Source organism: Ctenopharyngodon idella, chromosome 13 (assembly GCF_019924925.1).
Source record: "Ctenopharyngodon idella isolate HZGC_01 chromosome 13, HZGC01, whole genome shotgun sequence".
NCBI classification, from domain to species: domain Eukaryota; kingdom Metazoa; phylum Chordata; class Actinopteri; order Cypriniformes; family Xenocyprididae; genus Ctenopharyngodon; species Ctenopharyngodon idella.
Window position 1 is genome coordinate 24,997,775 of NC_067232.1, and position 25,224 is coordinate 25,022,998.

Sequence of the window (25,224 nt, forward strand, 5' to 3'; positions counted from 1 at the left end):
GGAGCACGTGCCGTCAGACGCATCCTGAGGTCGCAGCCGTCTGCGTTCGTTCCTTCGCTCGTGAGGATGTTCATACAGCGTGTCTCTCATGAAGAATCCCTCTCCTCGTAGACAAACTCTGATGTGAGGCCAAACAATGAATTTAACGATATAGATTTACAAACAAACATGCAAAATCTCTTCTTTAATTGGCTGCAACAACAGAATGACGAGGCCGTCGGCTCATGAAGGGATGTGAATTCATATTATTTCCATAAACATTGACAGAAATTCATATGCTCATGGTTTCTTCATGTTTGACACATTTTTCCTCTCTGTAAGTGTGGCGTTCTGTTTGAGCCAAAAAACGGCTTTGTACAACACGTTTGTCTGTAGTTATTGCTGTTGTTTTGTTTGTGTCAACCCATTTTACAGATATCCAGATGAACAAATTATTATTGACGAATCTAATCATTCTGTTTGTTTTACTGGATCTCAGTAAAATGTGTTGCATAACGTTCACCGGGAGCAGAAACTGATAAAGCATAAAACTGGGCTGAAGACACGACACAAATAAAACCACAGCAATAAAAGCATAGATAAATAAATAAATGTGCAAAGCAGTCTGAGGTTTTTTTGGCACAAATGGAATGCCGTTTGTGTTGTTAGGATCACGTCTGCCGCCTTCATCGGGAAATTAGAGTTAGAGAATGTACTGAATAACGAATCGCTACTCAAATGATTTCTCCACAATGATTTCTCACTTTGTTTCCTTGAAACTTTAGAGATTGCCCAACCAGCGCAGACTATTGTAACGCCTTCTTTATCCTCTTAATAACTCATCCATCTGTGCAGCTGTGGTTTCTCTTCCCTGCAGCTGTGTGACGTGATCTAAACAAGCAGGTTCAGGATTTCAGATTGGAAAGCTGGTTGAACAGGCTTTGTTCCAGCTGTCATGACGGCAGTGGTTTGAGAAATATTTCACCATCCGTAGTCATATACTGAAAATGCATGGGTAAAAAGATCTTGATCCAACCTGTACTAGATCAGACAGTTTTTTCCTGCTAAATTAATTCATTTTTAGTCTTTTCCTTTTGTTCCAGCATTCAGAGGAATGTTGCGGTGATCTGAACTCTGTGTTGTGTGTTTGTTCACTGAAACACCACAGTACAATTACTGGCTTGTTCATTTGTGATTTCACGACTTTGTGGATTTGTTCAGTCCCTAAAGCTCCTCAGTTCTGCTGATTTTAAGGGCGTGTGAAACTTTATTGTATTGTAAATCTGGGCAAATTCCTCACATGCTTATGATCGTTTTCTCTTTAGTGTTTGTTTGCTTATGATGTAAAAGTATGACCAGCAAGACCGTTTTCTGCTTCTCTATATTTGTCCTTTCATTAAAGCATCTTCTGTTCATTATGTTTGCAACGTGTGGTATTTCTAATCTCAGTTGTGTGTTTAGCATGAGGTTCATTTTGTTATATATGATGTCTGTCTTGAGGAGTGTTGGGGAAGGTTACTTTTAAAAGTAATGCATTACAGTATTGCGTTACTCCCTAAAAAAGTAACTAATTGTGTTACTTTTTATGAAAAGTAATCTGTTACATTACTTTTGCGTTACTTTTCCCTCACCTGGGGTGGTCTTGCTTGTTTGTTTTTTAATGACAACAGAAAAAGTTCTATTTTTGGTAAATGTTAAGGCCATTTCACACTAAAAGTGAAATGAATAAGCCTCAGGCTGAAGGACATGCATGTTTACTCCTGTACAGCAGAGGGCACAGCTCAAACAAACCGTTCAGCTGTGCTGCCATTCTGCATTAAAGAAGAATAGGATACAGAAGGAGGGAGTTCATTCTTATTTCTAAATCTAATCTAATTAGATTAGATAACTATCGTTGAATTAGATCATTGAAGGTCAGCAGCAAAGACATTGGTTAATAAAGTGAGATAAAATGCATAAAGTATATTTGTGTAATTTAATATAGTTAATTATTACATGTTTGCGTAAAACTCGCTGTTTTTATTCATTTTGAGAAATACTGAATGTTTTCGTGTAAGTGAGACGAGTAAACACATGTTCACATTTAGTCTAGAACTACAATAACCATCATGTTCACACAGCACACACACCACTTCTGCACTTTATTTCTCTCAACATGAGGACTGGAGAGCTGTCAGTCAGTAAATGTGAAAAAGTAACTTTTGTTGTAGGCTAAATTGAAAAAGCTTCATTTCCTGAAGCTGAAGCTGGGAGCAGAGAACGAGTCTCAGTCTGTGTGGGTTTGTTTTCCAGCAGATGGCAGTAAAGCTCAGTGTTGTTCTGCAGAAATGAGAACGTGCTTGACTTCATCAAAACATTGGAGAGCATCACTGATCGGCAGGTTTACACTGGATCATCTTCTGTGTGTGCATTAACTAGAGCTGACAGAAGGGTGTCATCTTACATCCACTGTCATTCAAGCCCTGCGCACGTACGCCGGAACAAAACCTAATTTCTGAAGATGAGCAGAACATGCATCTCTTGTTTAGAGACTAGTGCAGGACAGACACTGATTCTGCGGCTGTAAAGCATCTCCTGCACTCAGAGGCAAACAGTGTCGGATCCTCCTCTGGGTTTTGAATTTCCAGACCACAGAAACACCAAACAAATCACATAAAGCCGAACAGAAAAACACATTAGTAAACTGCAAAAATAAATGAGGTATTCACAGTGATGCCATTGAAGAACCATTTTTGGTTCCCCAAAGAATCTTTCAGTGGCACTCTTAAAAATAAAGGCTCTTTATTAGCATCGATGGTTCCATGAAGAACCTTCAGAATCTTTCCATCACACTAAAGGCTCTTAATAGTGGAAAAATGTTATTCAAATTAAGAAAATAATGGTTCTTTTAAGAACTGATCACTGAAAGTTTCTTTGGGGAACCAAAAATGGTTCTTCTGTAGGAAACCCCCTTTTAAACCTATATATAGTGTGAAGAACGTTCTAAAAATGCTGGGTTAAAACAACCCAAGTTGGGTTAAATACAGACAAACCCAGCAATTGGGTTAAATGTTTGCTTAACCTGCTGGGTAGTTTTATTTAACCCAACTATTGTTTATTATTTCTTGCTTAAAATGAACCCAAAGTATGTTGGAAACTAACATTTATTAATAAGTTTAATGAATAATAATTAAACAATAAACATTTATTAAATTGCTTATTAATAAATGTTCACCTTTTGACTTTTATTGTTGCCTCTAGTAATTATGTGTCTGATTTTTAATTTCCAGCCTATTTTGGGTTCATTTTAAGCCAGCCATATAGTGATTTTTAAACAATAGTTGGGTTAAATAAAACTACCCAGCAATTTTAGCAAACATTTAACCCAACCGCTGGGTTTGACCATATTTAACCCAACTTGGGTTTTTTAACCCAGCATGTTTTGGAATCATTTTTAAAAATCTAAAGAACCTTATTCCTTTCAATGATCAGTTCCTGTAAGAACCATGTCTTTCTTAGTGTGAAGAATAGGTTAATAATCTGAAGAATCTTTTTCCACTTTAAAGAACCTTTTGTGCAATGAAACCATCGATGCCAAAGAAGAAGCTTTATTTTTAAGAATACAGTTAGAAGTTATTTGAGAACACGAGAAAGAAGACTTGAAAAGTATAAGATTAATTAGCTAATTAGAAACTAAGTTTTATGATCAGATATGAAAGTCAGCAGACTCTTATCCAGCTCATGTAATCGCATATGATTTAATATATGACTGGTTTTACAGTGTGCAGTAATGCTGAGCACGTAGAACAATAACCCCGTTGACCTGCATGGAAATAACTAACTACCCCTTAAAAGAGTGACTGTAAGCAGAAAAAAAACCAGCTGGATGAGTGTCCAAAGGTGACAATGACAAGAATCCTGCACAACACTTCAGACGCGCGCCGCGTTTCTGAAGGGAATCGTCCGGCTGAATCATCAGAGCGTGGAAAAGTGCCAACTCATGGTCGGCAACGTGAGACAGGTGATGAGCAGTGAGACGATCGCACCTGCAACTCACACACAAACACACACCTTCGCCCTCCTCATCACCTCCGAGCTGAACGCAGCGCGATCATGGGGCGCTACAGCGGGAAAACATGCCGCCTGATTTTGATGCTCGTCATCACCGTCATCTTCTTCGTGGCGGAGATCGTGGCGGGTTACATGGGCAACTCCATCGCGCTGGTGTCCGACTCCTTCAACATGCTGTCGGACATCCTGTCGCTGTGCGTCGGGCTGACGGCGGCGCGGGTGGCGCGGCGCGCGGGCTCTGGGCGCTTCACGTACGGGATGGGCCGCGCGGAGGTGGTGGGCGCGCTGGCCAACGCCGTGTTCCTGGCCGCGCTCTGCTTCTCCATCTCCATGGAGTCGCTGAAGAGGCTCGCGCAGCCGCAGGCCATCGACGACCCGCTGCTGGTGCTGATCGTGGGCTCGCTGGGTCTGGCGGTGAACGTGGTGGGTCTGCTAATCTTCCAGGACTACAGCTGTCTGTGCGCGAAGCTGCAGAAGGACGCGTCGGTGCCGCGCAAGGAGGAGGACGAGGCGGAGGAAGAAGCAGGTGCTGATCATCAAAACGCTTCATATTATGCAGCATACATGATGTGTGCGTGATGACAATTGTTTAGCAGATTCGTGTAGACTGAGCATGCATGAATTATTAGTATACAGTAGCCTATTGACCGTTTGCTTGTACTTTGAACTAATAATCTGCTGTGGTGTGTCGCGTCTGCCATGAAAGAGGCCATTCACACAGAACGCGTTTTTGTTGTAACAAAAGAGAGTGGAACGAAGGTCTAGAGACGCGTTGTTTAAAAGTTTAACTTCTTTTAACGCGCTTTTAGAACGCGCGTTACGCCCGAGCGCAGCGGTCATTCACGTCCGTCTAGCCAGCGCATGTTTACATAGAAAAACATTGTAAAAGCAGCACATTGAATGCAAAAACGCGTTCTGTGTGAATGGGCCCTAATCCATGACTTTGTTGGTCGTCTAGCTGTGATGTTTGACCCTCAGAGACAAACATGCTTGTCATGGATCTTCAGTACTGCACTCCACACTTGTACATTGTCCATCCACAGGCCTCCAGGACGAGAAGGCTGAGAAAGAAGGTCCTCCACTGAACATCAGAGGTGAGTTTCATGTCATTTTAATATTTTTTGCGTGTGAATCTCGTGTCATGGGTTTGTTGTCCTCTCTCTGCAGGTGTTCTGCTCCATGTGTTGAATGACGCTCTGGGTTCGGTGGTGGTGGTGGTGGCGTCGGCTCTGTTCTACGTGTGGCCGCTGGCCCCTGAGAGCCCGTGTAACTGGCAGTGTTACGTGGATCCCAGTCTGACGCTCGTCATGGTGGCCATCATCATGTCGTCCGCCGTCCCACTGGTCAAAGAAACAGCCGGAATCCTGCTGCAGATGAGTCCCGTCGACCTGCCGCTGAGCGCCGTCCGTGAGTTCAGCTTTACACTTCTCAAGACTGTAACAAACTCTCAAAAATAAAGGTTCAAAAAGGGGTCAGTAAAGAACCATTTCTGGTTCCCCAATGAGCCTTTCAGTAGTCAGTTCATGGTCAGAACCATGTTTCCTTACTAAACCTATTTCCACTATAGAGAACCTTTAGTGTTTGCATGTTAAATGTTCTTTATGAAACCACCAATGCCAATAAAGAACCTTTATTTTTAAAAGTGTATATTACACTTTTCACAGGTGTTATGTGTATCACATTGCCTTGTGTTTTATATCACACCAAGAATGATAACTATATTAGCGGACGATATTGTTCTGTTTATTATAAGCACTGCAGTTTTGTCGTCTGCTACTTTAAAGGTCCAGTGTGTAATTTTTAGGGGGATCAATTGACAGAAATGCAATTTAATATACATAACTATGTTTTCAGTGGTGTATAAAGACCTTACATAATGAACCGTTATGTTTTTATTACCTTAGAATGAGCCATTTCTATCTCATACACCGTGGATCCCCTTACATCGAATTCACCATTTTGCGCCGCCATGTTTCTACAGTAGCCCTAAATGGACAAACTGCTCTACCGAGCGCGTTTGCTTGACTGGCTACTCTCTTCTGTCTCAGACAATGACATCTTTGTTCTGTGTCGGCCACCGTAGCTTCTCTATGTGCTTCGAGCCATTGGTTGCAGTTCGCAACCTCACCGCTAGATGCCGATAAAATTTATACACTGCACCTTTAAATGCCCAAGCTCTCTAAAGCAGGATGGATTCTGATTGGCTGTCAGGGTTTTTATTGTTCATTAGTTGGAAGTGTCATTATCGTATAGTTGTGCTTTGAACTCTGCTATTCTTTTATTTTTAGAATTATTTTAAAAAGTTTATTGTTAAAATTATTGTTCTTGGTGTGTGAACGGCCTTTAGGGTTGAAGGAAGTCAGGGTTGCCAGGTTTTCACAACAAAACTCGCCCAATTGCTACTCAAACTAGCCTAATCGCATTTAAGGGAGGGTCCCCTGGTAAAAAAACGCATTCCAGGAGGTAAAATCCACGTTTTTGGCAGGGTTCCCCTGATAAAATTCGCATTCCAGGTGCTAAATATCATGCTATTTGGGGTCGCTTCAACCCACAGACATGAAAAACAACCCGCGGCAACAGTGTGAAAGTAGCCCAATTCTTGGCGCTCGATTTTCTTCTCTATTGTTCCATATATATCGGCTCCAGAAGCCGAAACAGCTTCTGGAACAAGAACAAGTGTAGGGCGGGGCTTGATTTTGTCTGTGGGGAATTAATTGGATGGTTGTGGTTTGCTATTGGTGGATCTCATGTGAGTGACAGGTTGCCCCGCCCTCGTCATCAGAGAAGACACATAATTCATTTAGAATAAAAACTGCATTACTTTTTAAAAACATAAAAAAAGTCCATTTTGATTTCATGCTGACTCAAAAGGAAAAGCTTCTGGTTGTTTTCCGCTTTTAATGCGTGTGACTTGTTTTTCTGTCTGTGTCCCAGTGGAGAGCGTCTGTAAACTCCCCGGCGTGTTGAGCGTGCACGAGGCTCACGTATGGGAACTGGCTAAAGGACGGAACGTGGCGTCGCTGCATGTCAGAGTGTTTCCTGACCTGCACGATCAGTGTTGGGCTGCGGGAACATCCGGTCTTCATGCACAGATCCTGCAGGTGTTCCACCAGGCTGGGGTTCACAGCATCACGGTTCAGCTGGAGCGCGGCGAGGGCGAGCAGGACGCCGGCCGCTGCAGCGCCCCCTGTGTGTCGCCCGCCTGCATGAAGCTCTCCTGTTGTCCTGGTGGCGCGTCCTCAGTGTCTGTGTGTAATGGAAACCCCTCCTTGCCCTCCAGGGACGTGGCTGTTGACATGCTGCACGGTGGAACCGCCCTGCTGACAGAGAAAGACAGCCAGAACAAACCAGAAAAATACAAAGAAAGCACCAAGTTTTAAAGCTGAAGGGCTGTTTCTGCAGAAGCGCAGCAGATTTTTGTCCTGGACTAAAAACCCAAAGTGTTTTAGTCTGAGTCTAAATCCCTGCTGGTTCTGAGAAACAGTCCCGTGATATTCTGTCGAACATAAAAGACTGTTTAATTCCTCCGCACGTCTGTGCCTCACTGCCCTTTAAGGCCTTCTTTAAGACTCCAGCTGATGATTTGTGGTAATTTTTCTTCATTTGAGACGTGAAACACAACATGCTGTTCAACACAGTGCCTGACAGAAACTTCTGCTGCATCAACTCAATTAATCAGCTGCTTATTTATTGTTTTGCACAAATTTAACAGGGTGAATGAGTGAATCTCACTCGACACGTCCAGCTCATATTTCAGCCCAAAATAAAAATGCTCGTTTTGCTTATAGACAATCAAGCCAAATTCTCGACTGTAAAATGAAAAATGTTAATATGTAAATCGTTAAGCATACGTAGTGATAATATTTGCCTTAGTGCCTCTAATGCTTGTTTAAATGAAACAAATAATCATTTGTATTACAGTAAAACTGAATTATTATAAATCTAGACACATTACAGTTCAATTTGCGATAAAATGTGCTTCATTGTCATAATGCAACTAATATCCTTATATATATATATATATATATTATTATTTTTTATTTATTTTTTATTTTTTTTGCATTTCTGTTGATTTTGGGGTGAAGTTAGACCTGAACATGGCATTCACAACAATATTAGCATATTCCTTATTATTATTTATAGTTTCTTTTGTTCTTAATAATCTTCATACATGTTTGGTAATTCAGGGAAACAAATAGAATTAATTGATTTTCAGTTCATAGTGTTTTGTGTGTGTGTGTGTGTGTGTGTGTGTGTGTGTGAGTGAGTGAGTGAGTGAGTGAGTGAGAGAGAGAGAGAGAGAGAGAGAGAGAGAGAGAGAGAGAGAGAGAGAATCAAATGTACTTAAACGATATACTGGTTAAATTAAGATTTAGCTTTATAATTAAACATTTAAATGGACATGATTTGTGAACTGACTTTTCATTGGTCTATTAATTAAGCTAAAAAATTCACCTGATTATGAGCTGGAAAAACATCTTTGAATGGACAAGTCTTTCAGACTGCAGCGACCCAACACTGAGAAACTCGGATAAATTCAAGCACGGGTGTTGATATAATAATCACAGACAGACCGAGATGCAGCACTAGAGGGCAGCAAACACACACACACCCAACACACACTCTCACACAGACACACAAGGCTTGTTCGAGATGCAGCGGCGCGCAGACTGATCGGTGTATGACATCAAAGTACCGCGAGAGCGATTCAAAAGCATAAGGAGTCGTTTGCTCTCCAGTCGCTCTCGCGGTACTTTGACGCTGATTGGTCTGCGCAGCGCCGCTGCATCTCGAACAAGCCTACACACTCACCTGTAGACGAACATCAGTCACGTGACAATCAATTGAGTGTCAGACTATTTAAAATGGAGGAGGTTGAAGGTGTCACGCTTTCCATGGTGTGTCACACGAACTCGCTGCTATCCAGAGAAACAATTAAAGCTTCCTGGAAGTAGAAGCATCAGAGAACACACACACACACACACACACACACACACACGGATATCACCAGCGGGTTTGTGCCTGATGGGCGACAGGAGGCGCTAGTGAGTGAGTGACAGCGACCTGTGTGGGAAAAGGGGCGGGGCTCAAACACAACCACCAATAAAACAGATCTAACACTCAATTATACACAATCAATGAATATCTACTGAGAGGAGACAAAAACAAGAGAGTTTGGGCCACTTTGCTATTCATAAACATTACCACATGCCAAGACTGTCTCAAATTAATAATTTCTAGTGTAAATTATTATTACTTTTTTTTTTTTTTTTTTTTTTTTTAAAGTCGTGTTATCCTGATGCTAATGGTTTTGGATTCCACAAGGAGCGAAAAATTGTACTCAGCCTTGTTCAGACGAGCCCAAGAACATCACCTGATCTCAGCAGAAAACTGAATTATAATTGATCCCCGGAGCACAAACCGCGCATGCGCGTGTTTCCCGTCTGCGCACATGCATGAACACTGACATCATTCTACATCACGTTACTAAGCAACCACTATTAAGCACTATTTGTTGTCACGGTAACCCAACTTAACCTTCAAAACGTCTCATCCCGCTGATTTTCTCCATCAGTGTCTGTGTTTCAGAGTCACGTGCCTCATTCTGTATTAAGGGTAAAAAACAATTTAACTATAGATATCATCATACTACATTTCTGACTCAAACTCTCTGACTTTAAAGATTGAAATCTACAGACGCAAAAAAATAAAGTGCAATAAAATAATGTTTTGTTTGACTAGTCTTGAAAGAAGACATTTTATGGAAGCAAAATACAGCTCAAAACTGGCCCGTGCATGAAAACACAATGGTTTTGCCTGTAGTGTCTCGTGTTTTACAGAGACACACATTCAAAATGTTTAAGTCGAACATGTGCAGATAAACTGAACTGGACAAAAAATTGAAAAGAAACACAGAACATTGATTTATTAGAGTATTGATTACTGATTACAGTGATTGAATATACCTGAGTGATAGTGACGGTTGTACATGTGCATTATGGACACGTGTGCGAATACAGACACTGTTTTCCATCACAGTGAGCTGGTCTTCCTCCTTCAGACACAAAACCAGTTCAAACATTATCAGACAGCAGCATGAACATGACCCGCTCACATCAGGACACTACTAGTACTGATCAATATTGAGAGAATCCGTGTGTGTTTGACAGCATCAGAGGAACACGAGAGGTCAAAGGTGAGGCAGACGGGGACAGAGAGTGAGACAGTTAGGTCAGTTATTCTGTAATCTAGTATATTGGTAACTCAGCATTTGCCCTGATTTAAATGAGGATTGTCTGAGAAAGTCACATTTTCATTCCAGCTGAAGAAAGCCTTCGTTCTGTTCGTCGCTGCGAGTTTCTGCAGCCATGCATGTAAGAGCCGCGAGAGCTTTGAGAAAACGCACACGACACGCTCCTGATGAACGTCCACGGATGAACATCAGTACAGTGGGGGTTTCTGTTGTTTTAACATTTAAACAACATTATTCTCCATGAGCACTTAAAGCTAATGTGCTATGGCTGTGATCCATAACTATAAAACAAATAAATAATAAAAAGAAACCAGAGAAAATAAAATACAATAGCTCTTTAAAATATGGCTGTGGTAAACTTACGGAGCCGCACATGACATGCAGGAACTAATATGTGTATCAGGCCACAAGTTACACACAATTAGTTCCCACGACTTACTAATAGGTCAGCACGTTTTACTAGCTCGTTCCCTAGATTTACTAAATCAAAACGAGGGAACGAATTAGTGCAACGTGGCCACGATTTAGTGAAATGAGGGAACTAATTATATCATCAGCACAATTTAGTAAAACGAGGAAACGATTTATTAGATCATGCGCACAATTTAGTGAAACTAGGGAAAAAAATATTATACCTTGCACACGATTTAGTAAAACGAGGAAACTAATTATATAGAGCACACAATAAGTAAAACGAGGGAATGAATTATATCGTGCGCACGATTTAGTAAAACGAGGGAAAAATTATTATATGGTGTGCATGATTAAGTGAAACCAAGGGAAAAAAATAAATAAATACCGCACACACAATTTAGTAAAACGAGGGAACTAATTATATAGAGCGCATAGTAAGTAAAATGAGGGAATGAATTATATCGTGCGCACGATTTAGTAAAAGGATGGAAAGAAATATAATATCATGGCACAATTTAGTAAAAAGAGGGAACAAATTATTATATTGTGCGCACAGTTTACTTTAAACGCAAGGACGAATTATATCTTGTGCATGACTTAGTAAATCGAGGGATGAATTATTATATTGTGCACATGATTTACTAAATTGAGGAAACAAATTATATCATGTGCGCGATTTAGTAAAACGAGGGAACGAATTATTACATTGTGCGCACGATTTACTTAATAAGGAAACAAATTAGTACAATGTGGCCATGATTTACTAAATTAAGAAAACAAATGATTATATCGTGTAGTAAAATGAGGGAACAAATATTATATTGTGCGCATGATTTAGTAAAACGAGGGATGAATTATTATATTGTGCGCATGATTAACTTAAAACGAGGGAACAAATTATTATATTGTGTGCACGATTAACTTAAAACGAGGGAATGAATTATTATATTGTGCGCACGATTAACTTAAAACGAGGGAAGGAATTATTATATTGTGCGCACGATTTAGTAAAATGAGGGATGAATTATTATATTGCGCGCATGATTAACTTAAAACGAGAGAACGAATTATTATATTCTGTGCACGATTAACTTAAAACGAGGGAACGAATTATTATATTGTGCACATGATTTACTAAATTGAGGAAACAATTATATTGTGCGCACGAATTAGTAAAACGAGGGAACGAATTATTATATCGTGCGCACGATTTAGTAAAACAAGGAAATGAATTATTATATTGTGCGCACGATTTACTTAATGAGGGAACGAATTAGTACAATGTGGCCATGATTTACTAAATTAAGGAAACAAATTATTATATCGTATAGTAAAATGAGGGAACAAATTATTATATTGTGCACACTATTTAGTAAAACGAGGGAACAAATTATTATATTGTGCGCACGATTTACTTAAAATTTACTTCTTAATTCGTGGCCATGATATATATAAATTTGTCACATGTCGTGTGCGGGGCTGGACCGGAGCTACTAAAACACGAGGAAACAAACAAGACTGAGAATAAAAGGAGGAAATCGGAGAGAGAGACGCTAACAGACGAGTCCTCAGGCACGTATGGAAGCTTGTTTCTGCCACGGAATGAAAAATAACAAGGATAATTGCACAACATTTAACCTTCTGACTTTTTTTTTTGCAAATTTATATAGTGCAACTCTTTTTTTCCTCAGAATTGCAAGTTAAACTCACAATTCTGTATTTACGTTCTACAATTTTGATGTTGTTTCGCAATTCTGTTATTTTGCTTTCACCACGGAATAAAGGTAATTGCGACTTTTTATCTTAAAATTTTGACTTTTTTCCTCGCAATTGCAAGTTTATATCTCACAATTCTGAATTTTATATCTCATATAAATTCGGAGTGTCCGAATTGTGAGATAAAAAGTCGCAATTACCTTTTTTATATTCCATGGTAGAACAAGCTTCCGTAGGTACGACATTCGTTCGCACAGTGATAAATGTTGAGTCAGCGCTCCCATGATGTGTTTATAATGTCAGAGAATGACGTCGAATCCCTCTTTGCGCCGCTGCAGTGTGGCGTGTCGTTACTGCAGGAGGCTGCGCTTCATCCTCTCAGCCAGCAGGAGGCGCCATGGCCGCTTTGAATACACAAACACACCAAACCAGCGTCTCCTCTCATTCCTCCTTCGCCTCATTTCCACCGCGCTCTCTGTCCTTTGAACTCCAGTGGCGGTGACATGCCAACTCCATCAGCTCCACGCCGCCCGTCACCCTCTGCTGACCCAGGAAGAAGATCACCATCAACACGAAGTAGAAGCGAACGGGAACCCAGAGCCACAGGCCGACAAAGGAGGCGGTAATAAAGAAGGTCCAGTACAGCAGTGACGCGGCTTTGATCAGAGACACCCTCAGCTCGCTCTTACAGGGTGGCACACGAGCCTCGGGTTCGTCAAAGCGGCGTGGCACAGCCTGGTAAAACTCTCGCAGCCGCAGCTCTTTCTCCTGCCAGCGCTCTTGACACCACAGCTGCAGCTCCTCCGCACATTTGGGCAGAGCTGCCGCCGTGTAGCGCCGCACATGGAAGTGGATCTCACGGGGAAACAGGCCCAGAACCAGGTGTCGCTCCGTCTGGGGGATGTTCTGCGGATACGCCACGGTAATATCATGGACAGCATCCAGGTTATCTCCTGTCATGAGAAATAATAATCACTATTACACAGGGCAAAAGTCAAAGTTCATGAGCTGCACAAAGGCTGATGAATCTCATGACAGAATAACTCAATTATTTTCCCCATATTCTCCATTGTTGCAGCTCCTCTCTTCCCAGTCTGTTAGTAACGCTCTGTTTAGTTCCTGTCTCTGTGAAGCCCCTCCTTCTGAAAAGCACAATGCGCTCTGATTGGTCAGCTGGAGGAGTGTGTTGTGATTGGTCAACGTGTTTGGGAAATGTCCCAACCCTTACCATAACCGCCAGTTTCAACACACTAATAACTAATTCAACCAGGCCCCGCCCCTTTATTCTGCGCATGCCTTGGGCGGGAATTATTTAAATGAGGAATATTTTGACGTGTTCGTTCCTGGAAGAAAACTCAAGACTAAAATGGAGGCGTTTCGGGGAGTTCAGAAACAGTGACAATGATATGGGACTTTGGAACTTTGCAGAGCTTTTTCATGCTCAAACAGCAACATTACACACTAAAGAAAGATGAACATGGAAAAAAGCAGAATATGTCCTCTTTAATATATCACGAGGCGATAATATGATTCGAATCTGTGTTTTGTGTTAGAATAGATAGTATAGAAAGTGTGAGTGATGGTGGCGAGTCAGATCAGATATCAGCTAGTAACCGGTTTAGTCTTGATCAGCCCGTCTGGCCGCAGGTTACTGATGGAGACTGACCCACATATTAGGGTAAAATGAGATGACTGCAAAGGCTGTGATGAATTCTGTGTTTGCAGTAGGGAAGCCCCCGTATAAATATATTTAGAAAATGTGTGTGTACATACACCGATCAGGCATAACATTACGACCACCTTCCTAATATTGTGTTGGTCCCCCTTTTGCTGCCAAAACCGCCCTGACCCATCGAGGATGGACTCCTCTAGACCTCTGAAGGTGTGCTGTGGTATCTGGCACCAAGATGTTAGCAGCAGATCCTATAAGTCCTGTAAGTTGTGAGGTGGGGCCTCCATGGATCGGACTTGTTTGTTCAGCACATCCCACAGATGCTCGATTGGATTGAGATCTGGGGAATTTAGAGGCCAAGTCAACACCTCAAACTCGTTGTTGTGCATTCTTGAACCATTTTTGCTTTGTGGCAGGATGCATTATCTTGCTGAAAGAGGCCACAGCCACCAGGGAATACCGTTTCCATGAAAGGGTGTACATGGTCTGCAACAATGCTTAGGTAGGTGGTACGTGTCAAAGTAACATCCACATGGATGGCAGGACCAAAGGTTTCCCAGCAGAACATTGCCCAAAGCATCACACTGCCTCCACCGGCTTGCCTTCTTCCCATAGTGCATCCTGGTGCCATGTGTTCCCCAGGTAAGCGACGTACACGCACCCGGCCATCCACGTGATGTAAAAGAAAACGTGATTCATCAGACCAGGCCACCTTCTTCCATTGCTCCGTGGTCCAGTTCTGATGCTCACGTGCCCACTGTTGGTGCTTTCGGCGGTGGACAGGGGTCAGCATGGGCACCCTGACTGGTCTGCTGCTATGCAGTTCCATACACAACAAACTGTGATGCACTGTGTATTCTGACACCTTTCTATCAGAACCAGCATTAACTTCTTGAGCAATTTGAGCTACAGTAGCTCGTCTGTTGGATCGGACCACACGGGCCAGCCTTCGTTCCTCACGTGCATCAATGAGCCTTGGCCGCCCATGACCCTGTCGCCGGTTCACCACTGTTCCTTCCTTGGAGCACTTTTGATAGATACTGACTACTGCAGACCGGGAACACCCCACAAGAGCTGCAGTTTTGGAGATGTTCTGACCCAGTCGTCTAGTCATCACAATTTGTCCCTTGTCAAACTCGCTCAAATCCTTATGCTTGCCCATTTTTCCTGCTTCTAACACATCAACTTTGAGGACAAAATGTTCACTTGCTGCCTAATATATCCCACCCACTAACAGGTGCCGTGATGAAGAGATAATCAGTGTTATTCACTTCACCTGTCAGTGCTCATAATGTTATGCCTGATCAGTGTATGATCTTTATGAATGATAAAAATCATTTCGATGACAGACACGTTACTTCACGGCACGCAGTCGTTATCTGATCATGTTCAGAACTGGTTCAAGCAGCAGTGGTGTAGATTCAGGAAACATTCACTACAACAATAATAAATGTAATGTAACGTAACAGGAAAAAGACGTTTGCAAAGATGACCTCTGACCTTTCCGCAGCGTGTCAACGATGAAGGTGAAACCGGTGGTGCGCGGGTGAAGAACGTACTCGTACTTTGGAAGGCCGTTTTTCTCAGCAAACTCATCGCTCCTGGCGCGAGTGTTTTCTGCACAGAAAAATGAATAAGAGCCGAAGCTGAATCCAGGATCATTTGTGCTTCAGAAATCACATGATCTGAATCACATATAAGAGTTAAAAATTTTCTCTTTGACTCTGACATGCACAAATCTAGAAGCATTGTACATATACAAACATACAGAGATTAGAGCTGATTTGCATCTCTGGTGCCTAGAAAAGCTTTTCCCTAAGAAATAAACTCACATATATATTAGATTTCACCCAACCCTGGTAATGTATAATAAAAAAGGCAAAATTAAAATCTGGTTTGTAATTACTACAAATGATTTCTTTTAAACAAGTAGTGCTTCTGATCCATTTCATGTAATGATCAGAGTGCGTCTCACCCGAACCCAAAGCCTCTCACAAAGCCAAAATCCAGCTGTGCACATCTGCGACTCATCCAGAGATCTGACCGTCAGCCGGTAAAGCGCTCATGCCACATGAGGGTTGACAGGATTGGGGTCAAACTAATCATCTGGGATCACTGGCCAATCCTTCAGCATCAGATCAGCAGTGCAGATATCCGTCTGACTGACACGGGATCTTGTCTGGGATTCGCCCGTTTTTGGCTTCATCCCAGCAGGTTGGAAAGCCACATCAGGTCATCAGGTCAGAGTGGCACGGCCGCTTTAGGGCATGTGACACTCAAAATCATGATTTACTCACCCTCGAACTTTCATTTCATTCATCTTTTTTAATATTCTCTCCTCATTCTTAGTAAAAATTGTAGTATTTTCTAGTAAAAATCGGTGTTGGCGAGTATATGAAACACTGTCAATCAGCAGTTGGCCGGTAACACGTTTTATGCATGAAAGTGATCAAACATAAAGACGACACTCAGGACAGCTGAAGGGCCAGTGCTGTATCGTCACAAAAGTTTAAGCCTTGACAATATTTAATAAGATGCGAAAGGGAGCTAATTTCATTACTCGTGTACTGTGTGGAAAGCTTTGTGTGCGCAAACATCCGAAGTATGCACCCAGAAAGCGGCGCCTTTTAAAACAGCGTGCGAATACTGAATTGAGTTCTCTGTCACGTCTTCTTGCACTTGAACGGACAAATTCTCACAAAATTATGTCAAAAAATAGCGAGTAAACATAGTCGGTTATGTCTTAAAGGCACAATATGTAATTTTTCGCCACTAGAGGTCACTTATTCAAAACAAAGGCTTGATGACACCTTGATTTCACAGAATCATGGGAGGTGTTGTCTTTACATCTACAGCTGATGGAAAAGAATCTGATGGGACTCGGGCAGTAATCATATTAATGGATGAGCTAATGTATTAGAGATTTATTAACATTACTGTATGAAGCAGGGTGTGGCTGAAAACCATCGGAGTGGAAATAGGCCGCTGGAGTGTTTGCTAATGAGAGACAAGCACGACACACGACTCGAGAGCAGTTGAGCTTTTATTATGCCGCAGACGAGCACTTCTGCTTCTTCCGCTCATGAGTATGTGGGTTAACGCAGCGCTGTTTTATTATATTAGATACATTTGTGTGTTGAAAGTTGTTATAATGCTACTCTATGAGACACTTGTTGCACACTGCAGTAAGCTAGATCGGTATTAGGCACGGTAAAACATGGTACTCGCGGTAAATCAAGAAAACGAGATTTAAACAGTAAGACTTACTGTGTTGAGCTATATAAAATGATTAGTTTTCTGGCGATGAACGTATCTAAACAGTTGCTCACCTGTGTAATAAATCACATAATATATTAAAGCGTCTTTGGTGTTTCCATGGTTTCTACAAAATAAAACCGGAAATCGAGGGTAACGCGGGTATGATGTAATTGATAGGCAACGCACGGACACGGCCCGTGTCCTGGTTAAAATTGCTTATTTCTCTGGATTTAGACATTCTTCGAAACATTTGGGATAATGTAGGTACACAAGTCAACAACATATATAACATTGTTCTAGTGGCTTTTGGATATTTTAATCCAAAAATCTTACATATTGTGCCTTAAACATTGTGAACGTAAACAGTTAAAAAAGTACAGTATCAGTATATTATATCCGTGCATTCACTCTTAAAGTGACAGCAGCCTAATAGTCCTGCTGCTGTCTGTGATTTTAATGTTAATCAAACAACAAACGACAACAAAAGAAAAAAATCACTCACTGCTCTTGACCAAATAACTTTTGTAACTTTAATAAGGATGTTTAATTTATACAGTTATTTTACATTTGCTTACCTTTTTAAATTCCTGTACCTGAAAAATACTGTCAGACCTACCTGAAAAACCCGAAATTCATTTTTTCATTCGTATCATTCAGTTTCATTCGTATCTTTGTTATATTGTATTTATTTGTGCTTTAAGCTTGTAATTTGATTTTTTATTTTTTTTTTTACTACTGACTATTTATTTGTCTTTAATAATGTTTTAAATTTATATTAGTTAGGCTAGAAGTTTTAGCTGTGGTATCGAAATTGGAATAGAGAATTGTGAATTTTCACTGGCATCTAAAATGGATTTTTGTGTCATTACTGCCTGTTTTTGCCAGTAAAAAATATTTATGTCCAGTAAATTTTCTGAAGTCACCAGCCATTGGTAGATGTGGCAAAAAGTTAGTTTTAGGCCCTGTGAGTATGTGATTTGTCCAGACTTGTGAATCTCTCACCGGTGAGGTCGGTGCCTTCGGGGAAGAGCAGCAGCTGCAGCGGCTCCTTGATGTGGCAGAAATACTGCAGCATGTTGGACATGTGACTGCGGTCTTCCTCCCAGCGGCGATGGATGAAGATGAAGGAGGCCACCTGCATGGCCCAACCTGCACACACAGACACACACACACTCTATAGCTTTATAACACAGCCGGCGATCATTAGATGTGGAAGTCTGGGACTCACCGAACCCGGGCACGGCCTTCAATGCCGCTTTCAGGCAGATCTTCTCCAGACGCAGGTAGCTGTAGCGCAGCAGGCAGCACCACAGGAACATCCAGTCCAGACGTGTACGGTGGTTCATGATGATGACGCTGCGCTCGCCGGGAATGAAGCCGTCACCCGTTATGACCACCTTCACCCCGAACACCAGCTCCAGTAGCGCCTGCGCAGACAGACAGACCCATTCGACAGCAGCTGTAGATTATATGATTTCAGAAATAGACAAACAACCACCTTCGTAAAGCTTCTCAGGTGCAAAAGGATTCGGCTGACAAAAAGTGTGTGAATGGCTGCTCTGAACTGTTATTAATACTCAGATGAGGTGCCATACCACCGGTAGGGTGAGCCATGTGGCCACGATGCGGTCCGTGATCCAGCGATACCAGGCCGGCGAGAGCAGCATGAGCGGCAGAACGGGACCCAACATGAAGATGCTGCCGAAGAAACTGCCCAGGAACAGAGTGATGAGGAAATACAGGCCTCTGACGGACACCGTCATCATCAGATCACTGGAAATACAGCAGAACAGTTAAAACATTCATGCTCCTTTGGGTTTGACCAATTCATTCAAATAATCCCACTTAAAATGAATGTTTCATTTCATCTGTTAACCTGTTTTTCTTTCACTTTGACTATACAATGAGCTTGTAATTACTAACATTTCTCCTGTGTTCATGTCACTTTATTTAGTGTAAATGTGCAGTTTGAGCATCTCTTCTGTTTCACCACAGTTCATATGCCAGGAAAATATTAAGATTAATATTACTGCAAAAATATTACTACTGAATCAGAGAACTGCTAACATCTATCTGAGACGAGCCGAACGTGCTGAAGGACGATGGAAACGCAGAAGACTTCGATCCCGTTCGTGTCCATCTGCACACGAATTCACAGCCAAATGAACTCACATCATTACCTTTTTCCATGGCGTCACAAAACAACGGGGTTAATGAAAGAAAGAGCTCACTGTCTATTAATGATTGGACAGATGAGGGCAGTGTTATGTGAGCTGTCATAATTTCACTGGTTCATACGGTCTGCCGTGTGTTGTGTATTTGCTCTTGAGCAACACCAGTGACTCAGTTCAGTCTCAGTGTTTGCTGGGAAACACTGCAATAATATGAACGATCGTCCATATTTTCAACTCCAACAGAGGTGCCCAGCTAAAGAAATACATAAATGAAAAAGAAAGCCAAAATATTAAATGTCACAGATGTATATTTACTGTAATCCACTATTTTGTAGAGGGGGGTCAAAATGACAATTTTCACCTGAGATTTGGAGCCGAATTACAGGCAGGTAAAAATGCCTTTAGAAAGATGGCAGCATTGTTATTTTATTTTTACACAGAGTTTGGTAGGTCTATTAGTAAAATATGTTGACTTTAGCAATCTTTGTTTCATTATATGTCAGCAGTGACAAAAATGGCAAAAAGTGTCTTGTGTTTTTTGTCCCAAGTTTGCATGTCTGAAACTCAAGAAGTATTAAAGATTCTGGTTCATGACAAACTTTTCTTTTGGTATCTACCTATAAAGGTACAATGCCAGAGATATTGAGATTTTAATGTGATTACAGGAGTAAATTGGTCCATTTTTAGTGGTCAAAAACCAAATGCGGGTCACTTTGCACACAGCTGATAATTTTTTCTTTTAAAGAGGAATATATGAAGAACAAATAATGTTGAAACTAGAAATTTACCTCGTTTTTTTTCTATCAACAATTGCGTATAACATAAATATTCTTTTTCCAAAGTTTGTGTGCCTGTAACTCTAAAAGTGATATCTTAATATCCTTCTAGATTCTAATTCTTAATAAACTTTTCTTTGGTAATCTTAATTTTTAAGGTACTATATGGTTCAATCTCATAAATATAGGGATGTCAATGCAGGTAACATGTAGTTATGATACTGCGTACTTGAACTCTTGGTAGCTTCAGAAGCTAACAAAATCCCATCTTCCAAATATCCCTAAAACTGATTCAAAGATAGATTCTTATAAATACACCTTTGAGAGCAAGTTAATGTGCCTCAACTCAATCATTTTCAGTGGATTTTTGGTACTCAGAGAGTTATGTTTTATGCAATTCAAGGAAAACAAGATAAATTTCAAGTTATAACATCATTTATTCTTCAGACATTGCCCTTTAAATGCAATAATTATTAGCTGTGTCCAAAGTGAACCACATTTGGTTTTCGACCATTGAAATTGGGTAAAATTCAACAAATTGAACATGGAGCCGCATATCTGTGGGATTAAACCAGAGGGCCTTTAAAATGAAGATACCAAAAGAAATGTTTGTTAAGAACCAAAATAAAAAAGGATAGTAAGATATCTTTAATACTTCTTGAGTTACAGGAATGATAACTTGGGGCAAAAAACACAAAAAGTGCTTTTTAAACTGTCATCGTTGGCATATAATGCAACAAAGATTGTAAAGTCAACAGATTTTACTAATAGACCTGTCAATCTCTGTGTAAAAATAAAATAATGATGCTGCCATCCTTTTTAACCTGGAAATAAATAATGAAAATGCAGAATCGTTCACAGGCATCAGTTAAACTGTATGTCACCAGCAACAAATAAGCATATAATGAAATAATAAGCCATTTTATTATTATTTCTATTGTCTTGTGAAATATGGTTAAGGTGTACCGAATGTCCTGACAAGCATATGTGGCAACCTAAAATGTACTTTAATGTCATTTCTATTGAAACTTTTATGTCATGTGTTTGAACATATTTGTAATTAGACATCTGTAATGAAGCAATTTAAAACAGTTCAAATATATTAATTTTAAATATAATATCAAATAAAACACTCCAGTTAAAAGTACTTTACATGTGCTTTAGTATGTTAGTCAGCACATCAAAACAAGTGCACTTCTTTAAAGCATGGCAAAAGATCATTAAAACAGTTATTATTAAAAGACTTTTAATTTGAAATTATTACAGTGCACTTTTTAAATGTGTACTCAAGTGTCTTAAGAAACAAGTGTAGTCGATTTAAGTGCTTTTAATTTCATTGCAAATTATATTCTTATTTGTATTGTAGAGGCACAGCACACAAACCTCAAGCTGTGTTCAGATGTGCCTTCACTTGTGAATATTACTGTACAACAGCAGAAACTACAGTCTGCGGCCGCTGCTCTTGATATCAGTATATCAATAACACATGAAACATATGAGCAGACCGAGCAAAGAATCGGGCGCTTCATATGGACGGAATCTCGTGAATCTATAAAGCAGATGACTGACAGACACACACACACGTGACTTTGCAATTTTTGTGTTTCAATGAAAACCCAGCAGGTCAAACAGCAGACCAAGAGTTATGATTATGAAGGGCTATGAAGGCTTATGAAGCTCACACTTGTTGATGAAGGGATCATACAGCAGTGACCATCATCTGTCACACGATCATTAAACTACATCCGTGTCCAATACTCGGTGTTTAGTTTCAATGGCTCTAGACGATCTGGACTGACTGTATGTATGTATATGTGTGTGTCATTTATTTACTCACTTCAGCGCTTTACGTTTGCAGGAGGAATAATTGTGCTCGTAAATATCAGCCGCGACGACATTCAATCACCTTCAGTCAAACACAACATCCACAGTTAGTCCGCTACACGCGCTCAGAACCAGCGCAAACAGAAAACGCGATGTAAACTCGATGTTTACAGTGACATCCGTGATTTTGCACGACCTCTGAACTTCCGCATCTGACGACACGATGCTCATCTAACCAATCGCAGACAAGCTCCGCCTCTTGGGGCACACACTGTATAAATATCTCAGGTCCATTCTAGCAGTGTATTCTGCAGTCAGTCCTGTAAACTTGAAAGGGGAGGACGGACGGACAGACAGACAGATAGATAGATGAAAGTGAAAGTGAAAAAGTGAAAGTGAGGTGACATATGGTGACCCATACTCAGAATTTGTGATCTGCATTTAACCCATTCCAGTGCACACACACCCATTACAGTGCACACACACCCATTACAGTGCACACACACAGCAGTGAACACACACACACCCGGAGCAGTGGGCAGCCAATGCTGCGGCACCCGGCACCCATGACCTTTGGGTTACAAGTCCGACTCTCTATCCATTAGGCCATGACTGCCCCACAAATAGATAGATAGATAGATAGATAGATAGATAGATAGACGGACGGATGAATGGATGGGTGGATGGCTAAACGGATGGACGGATAGATAGATACATAGACGGATGGATGGATGGAAGGATAGATAGATAGATGGATGGATGGATGGATGGATAGATAGATAGATAGACAGACAGATGGACAGAGAGATAGATAAACGGATAGATAGATAGATAGATAGATAGATAGACAGACGGATGGACAGAGACAGATAGATAAACGGATGGATGGATAGATAGATAGATAGATAGATAGACGGACGGATGAATGGATGGATGGATGGCTAAACGGATGGACGGATAGATAGATACATAGACGGATGGATGGATGGAAGGATAGAGAGATAGATAGATGGACGGACAGAGACAGATAGATAAACGGATGGATGGATGGAAGGATAGAGAGAGAGATAGATAGACAGACGGACGGACGGATAGATAGATACATAGACGGATGGATGGATGGATGGATGGAAGGATAGATAGATAGATAAACGGATAGATAGATAGATAGATAGATAGATAGATAGATAGATACATACATAGATAGAAAGATAGATAGATAGATAGATACATAGACGGATAGATGGATGGAAGGATAGATAGATAGATAAAGGGATGGATAGATAGATAGATAGATAGATAGATAGATAGATAGATAGATAGATAGACGGGCGGATGAATGGATGGGTGGATGGCTAAACGGATGGACGGATAGATAGATACATAGGCGGATGGATGGATGGAAGGATAGATAGATAGATGGATGGATGGATGGATGGATGAATAGATAGATAGACAGACAGATGGACAGAGACAGATAGATAAACGGATGGATGGATGGATAGATAGATAGATAGATAGATAGATAGATAGATAGACAGACGGATGGACAGAGACAGATAGATAGATAGATAGATAGATAGATAGATAGATAGATAGATAGACAGATGGACAGAGACAGATAGATAAACGGATGGATGGATAGATAGATAGATAGATAGATAGATAGATAGATAGATAGATAGATAGATAGACGGACGGATGAATGGATGGATGGATGGCTAAACGGATGGACGGATAGATAGATAGATAGATAGATGGATGGATGGATGGATGGATAGATAGATAGATAGACAGACAGATGGACAGAGACAGATAGATAAACGGATGGATAGATAGATAGATAGATAGATAGATAGATAGATAGATAGATAGATAGATAGACGGATGGACAGAGACAGATAGATAAACGGATGGATAGATAGATAGATAGATAGATAGATAGATAGATGGACAGAGACAGATAGATAAACGGATGGATGGATGGAAGGATAGAGAGATAGATAGATAGACAGACGGATGGACGGATAGATAGATAGATACATAGACGGATGGATGATGGATGGATGGATGGAAGGATAGATAGACAGACAGACAGACAGACAGACGGACGGACAGACGGATAGATAGATAGATACATACATGGATGGATGGAAGGATAGATAGATAGATAGATAGATAGACATATGGATGGATGGAAGCTTTGAATCTTGACATTCTGATTGTCATATATTTGCTCTATCTGTATATTCTTCCAGTTTTATTTCTCTTTCTCATACAAATGATAATAAAAACTAATATGAAAATATGTTGGAATGAGTAAGTAATTAATTTGTTAGTCCACAGTCCCATCAGATGTCATCATCAGAGTAATCAGCTGAAGCTGTTTGAAGCGCTGTGTGTTTATTAACCAGCAGAGAGCAGCGAGAGCTTGTGTAACATGAGTGATCACTGCACTGCGTCTCAGAGCAATGGAAAAATGGACAGCTTAACAAATAAAGCCTTTTAGTAGAGGCCAATCCTCACATCACATTAACTCAGAGCCAAAGTCTGTGTGCGTGCGTGTGTGTACGTGTGTGTAAGTCTTTCCATTAACTGCCGCTGTGGCATGTGTTTTATCTGAAAGGACACTGGAGTTGATCAGTAAACCGTCACTGCAGCACTAACAAGGTCAAAGCCATGAACTCATGCTTTCAGTGCTTTAGCAGACAAGTGATTACTGACATCACACCAACACTCATTCAGAAAACCTTCATTGTCTTCATTGTGAAAATCAAGTCTAGAATCTGAATGGTTGAATTGTCTGATAGAAACAGACAGTGAACACAATGAAAGTGACTGTCTCATTAGTAAAGACGCAAATCAGCATAATGAGGCTGCATCCTCATTTCTCTCTGCTGTCGTTCATCAAGCAAACACACGCCCAGTGAACAGGGAACGTTCTGGCAAGGTTCTCTCAAAGTTATGAACAAGCGTTTTTCCAGTAACATTAATACTTTGGCTTGATGAATGTGTTCATACAGCTGTTGGTAATGACACTTCATCCATGTTTAGTTGTATGTTTAGCAGTTTATTAGCCTCCGTCTGTCTGTTTTCATTCTGATCTGT

At 40.8% G+C, this 25,224-nt stretch overlaps 3 protein-coding genes across 4 annotated transcripts in view; 2 read left to right on the forward strand and 1 right to left on the reverse strand.

The window, feature by feature from the left end:
* LOC127524975 (protein yippee-like 5) overlaps positions 1–1,394 on the forward strand; it is a 3,832-nt gene extending 2,438 nt beyond the window's left edge. Inside the window, exon 3 of the mRNA XM_051917087.1 lies at positions 1–1,394. This exon is cut by the window's left edge and continues 197 nt beyond it. Within this exon, the coding sequence (XP_051773047.1) occupies positions 1–28 (28 nt within the window). The 3' untranslated portion in view covers positions 29–1,394.
* A 2,174-nt stretch (positions 1,395–3,568) lies between these two features.
* slc30a10 (solute carrier family 30 member 10) lies at positions 3,569–11,074 on the forward strand. Its single transcript, XM_051917078.1, has 4 exons — positions 3,569–4,555; positions 5,073–5,123; positions 5,197–5,436; positions 6,964–11,074. Exons 1-4 carry the CDS (start codon positions 4,072–4,074, stop codon positions 7,407–7,409), a joined length of 1,221 nt encoding a protein of 406 aa, XP_051773038.1. The 5' UTR covers positions 3,569–4,071; the 3' UTR covers positions 7,410–11,074.
* On the reverse strand, positions 9,930–22,338 carry lclat1 (lysocardiolipin acyltransferase 1). Of its 2 annotated transcripts, none has more exons than XM_051917084.1 (6): positions 22,130–22,338; positions 18,938–19,115; positions 18,571–18,769; positions 18,345–18,491; positions 15,585–15,701; positions 9,930–13,365 (listed from the first exon to the last, which is right to left on the reverse strand). In XM_051917084.1, exons 2-6 carry the CDS (start codon positions 19,106–19,108, stop codon positions 12,854–12,856), a joined length of 1,146 nt encoding a protein of 381 aa, XP_051773044.1. In that variant the 5' UTR covers positions 19,109–19,115; positions 22,130–22,338; the 3' UTR covers positions 9,930–12,853. The 2 variants fall into 2 exon arrangements, with proteins under 2 accessions (XP_051773044.1, XP_051773045.1); XM_051917085.1 differs by lacking the exon at positions 22,130–22,338 and adding an exon at positions 19,410–19,853.
* Positions 22,339–25,224: the final 2,886 nt, after the last annotated feature.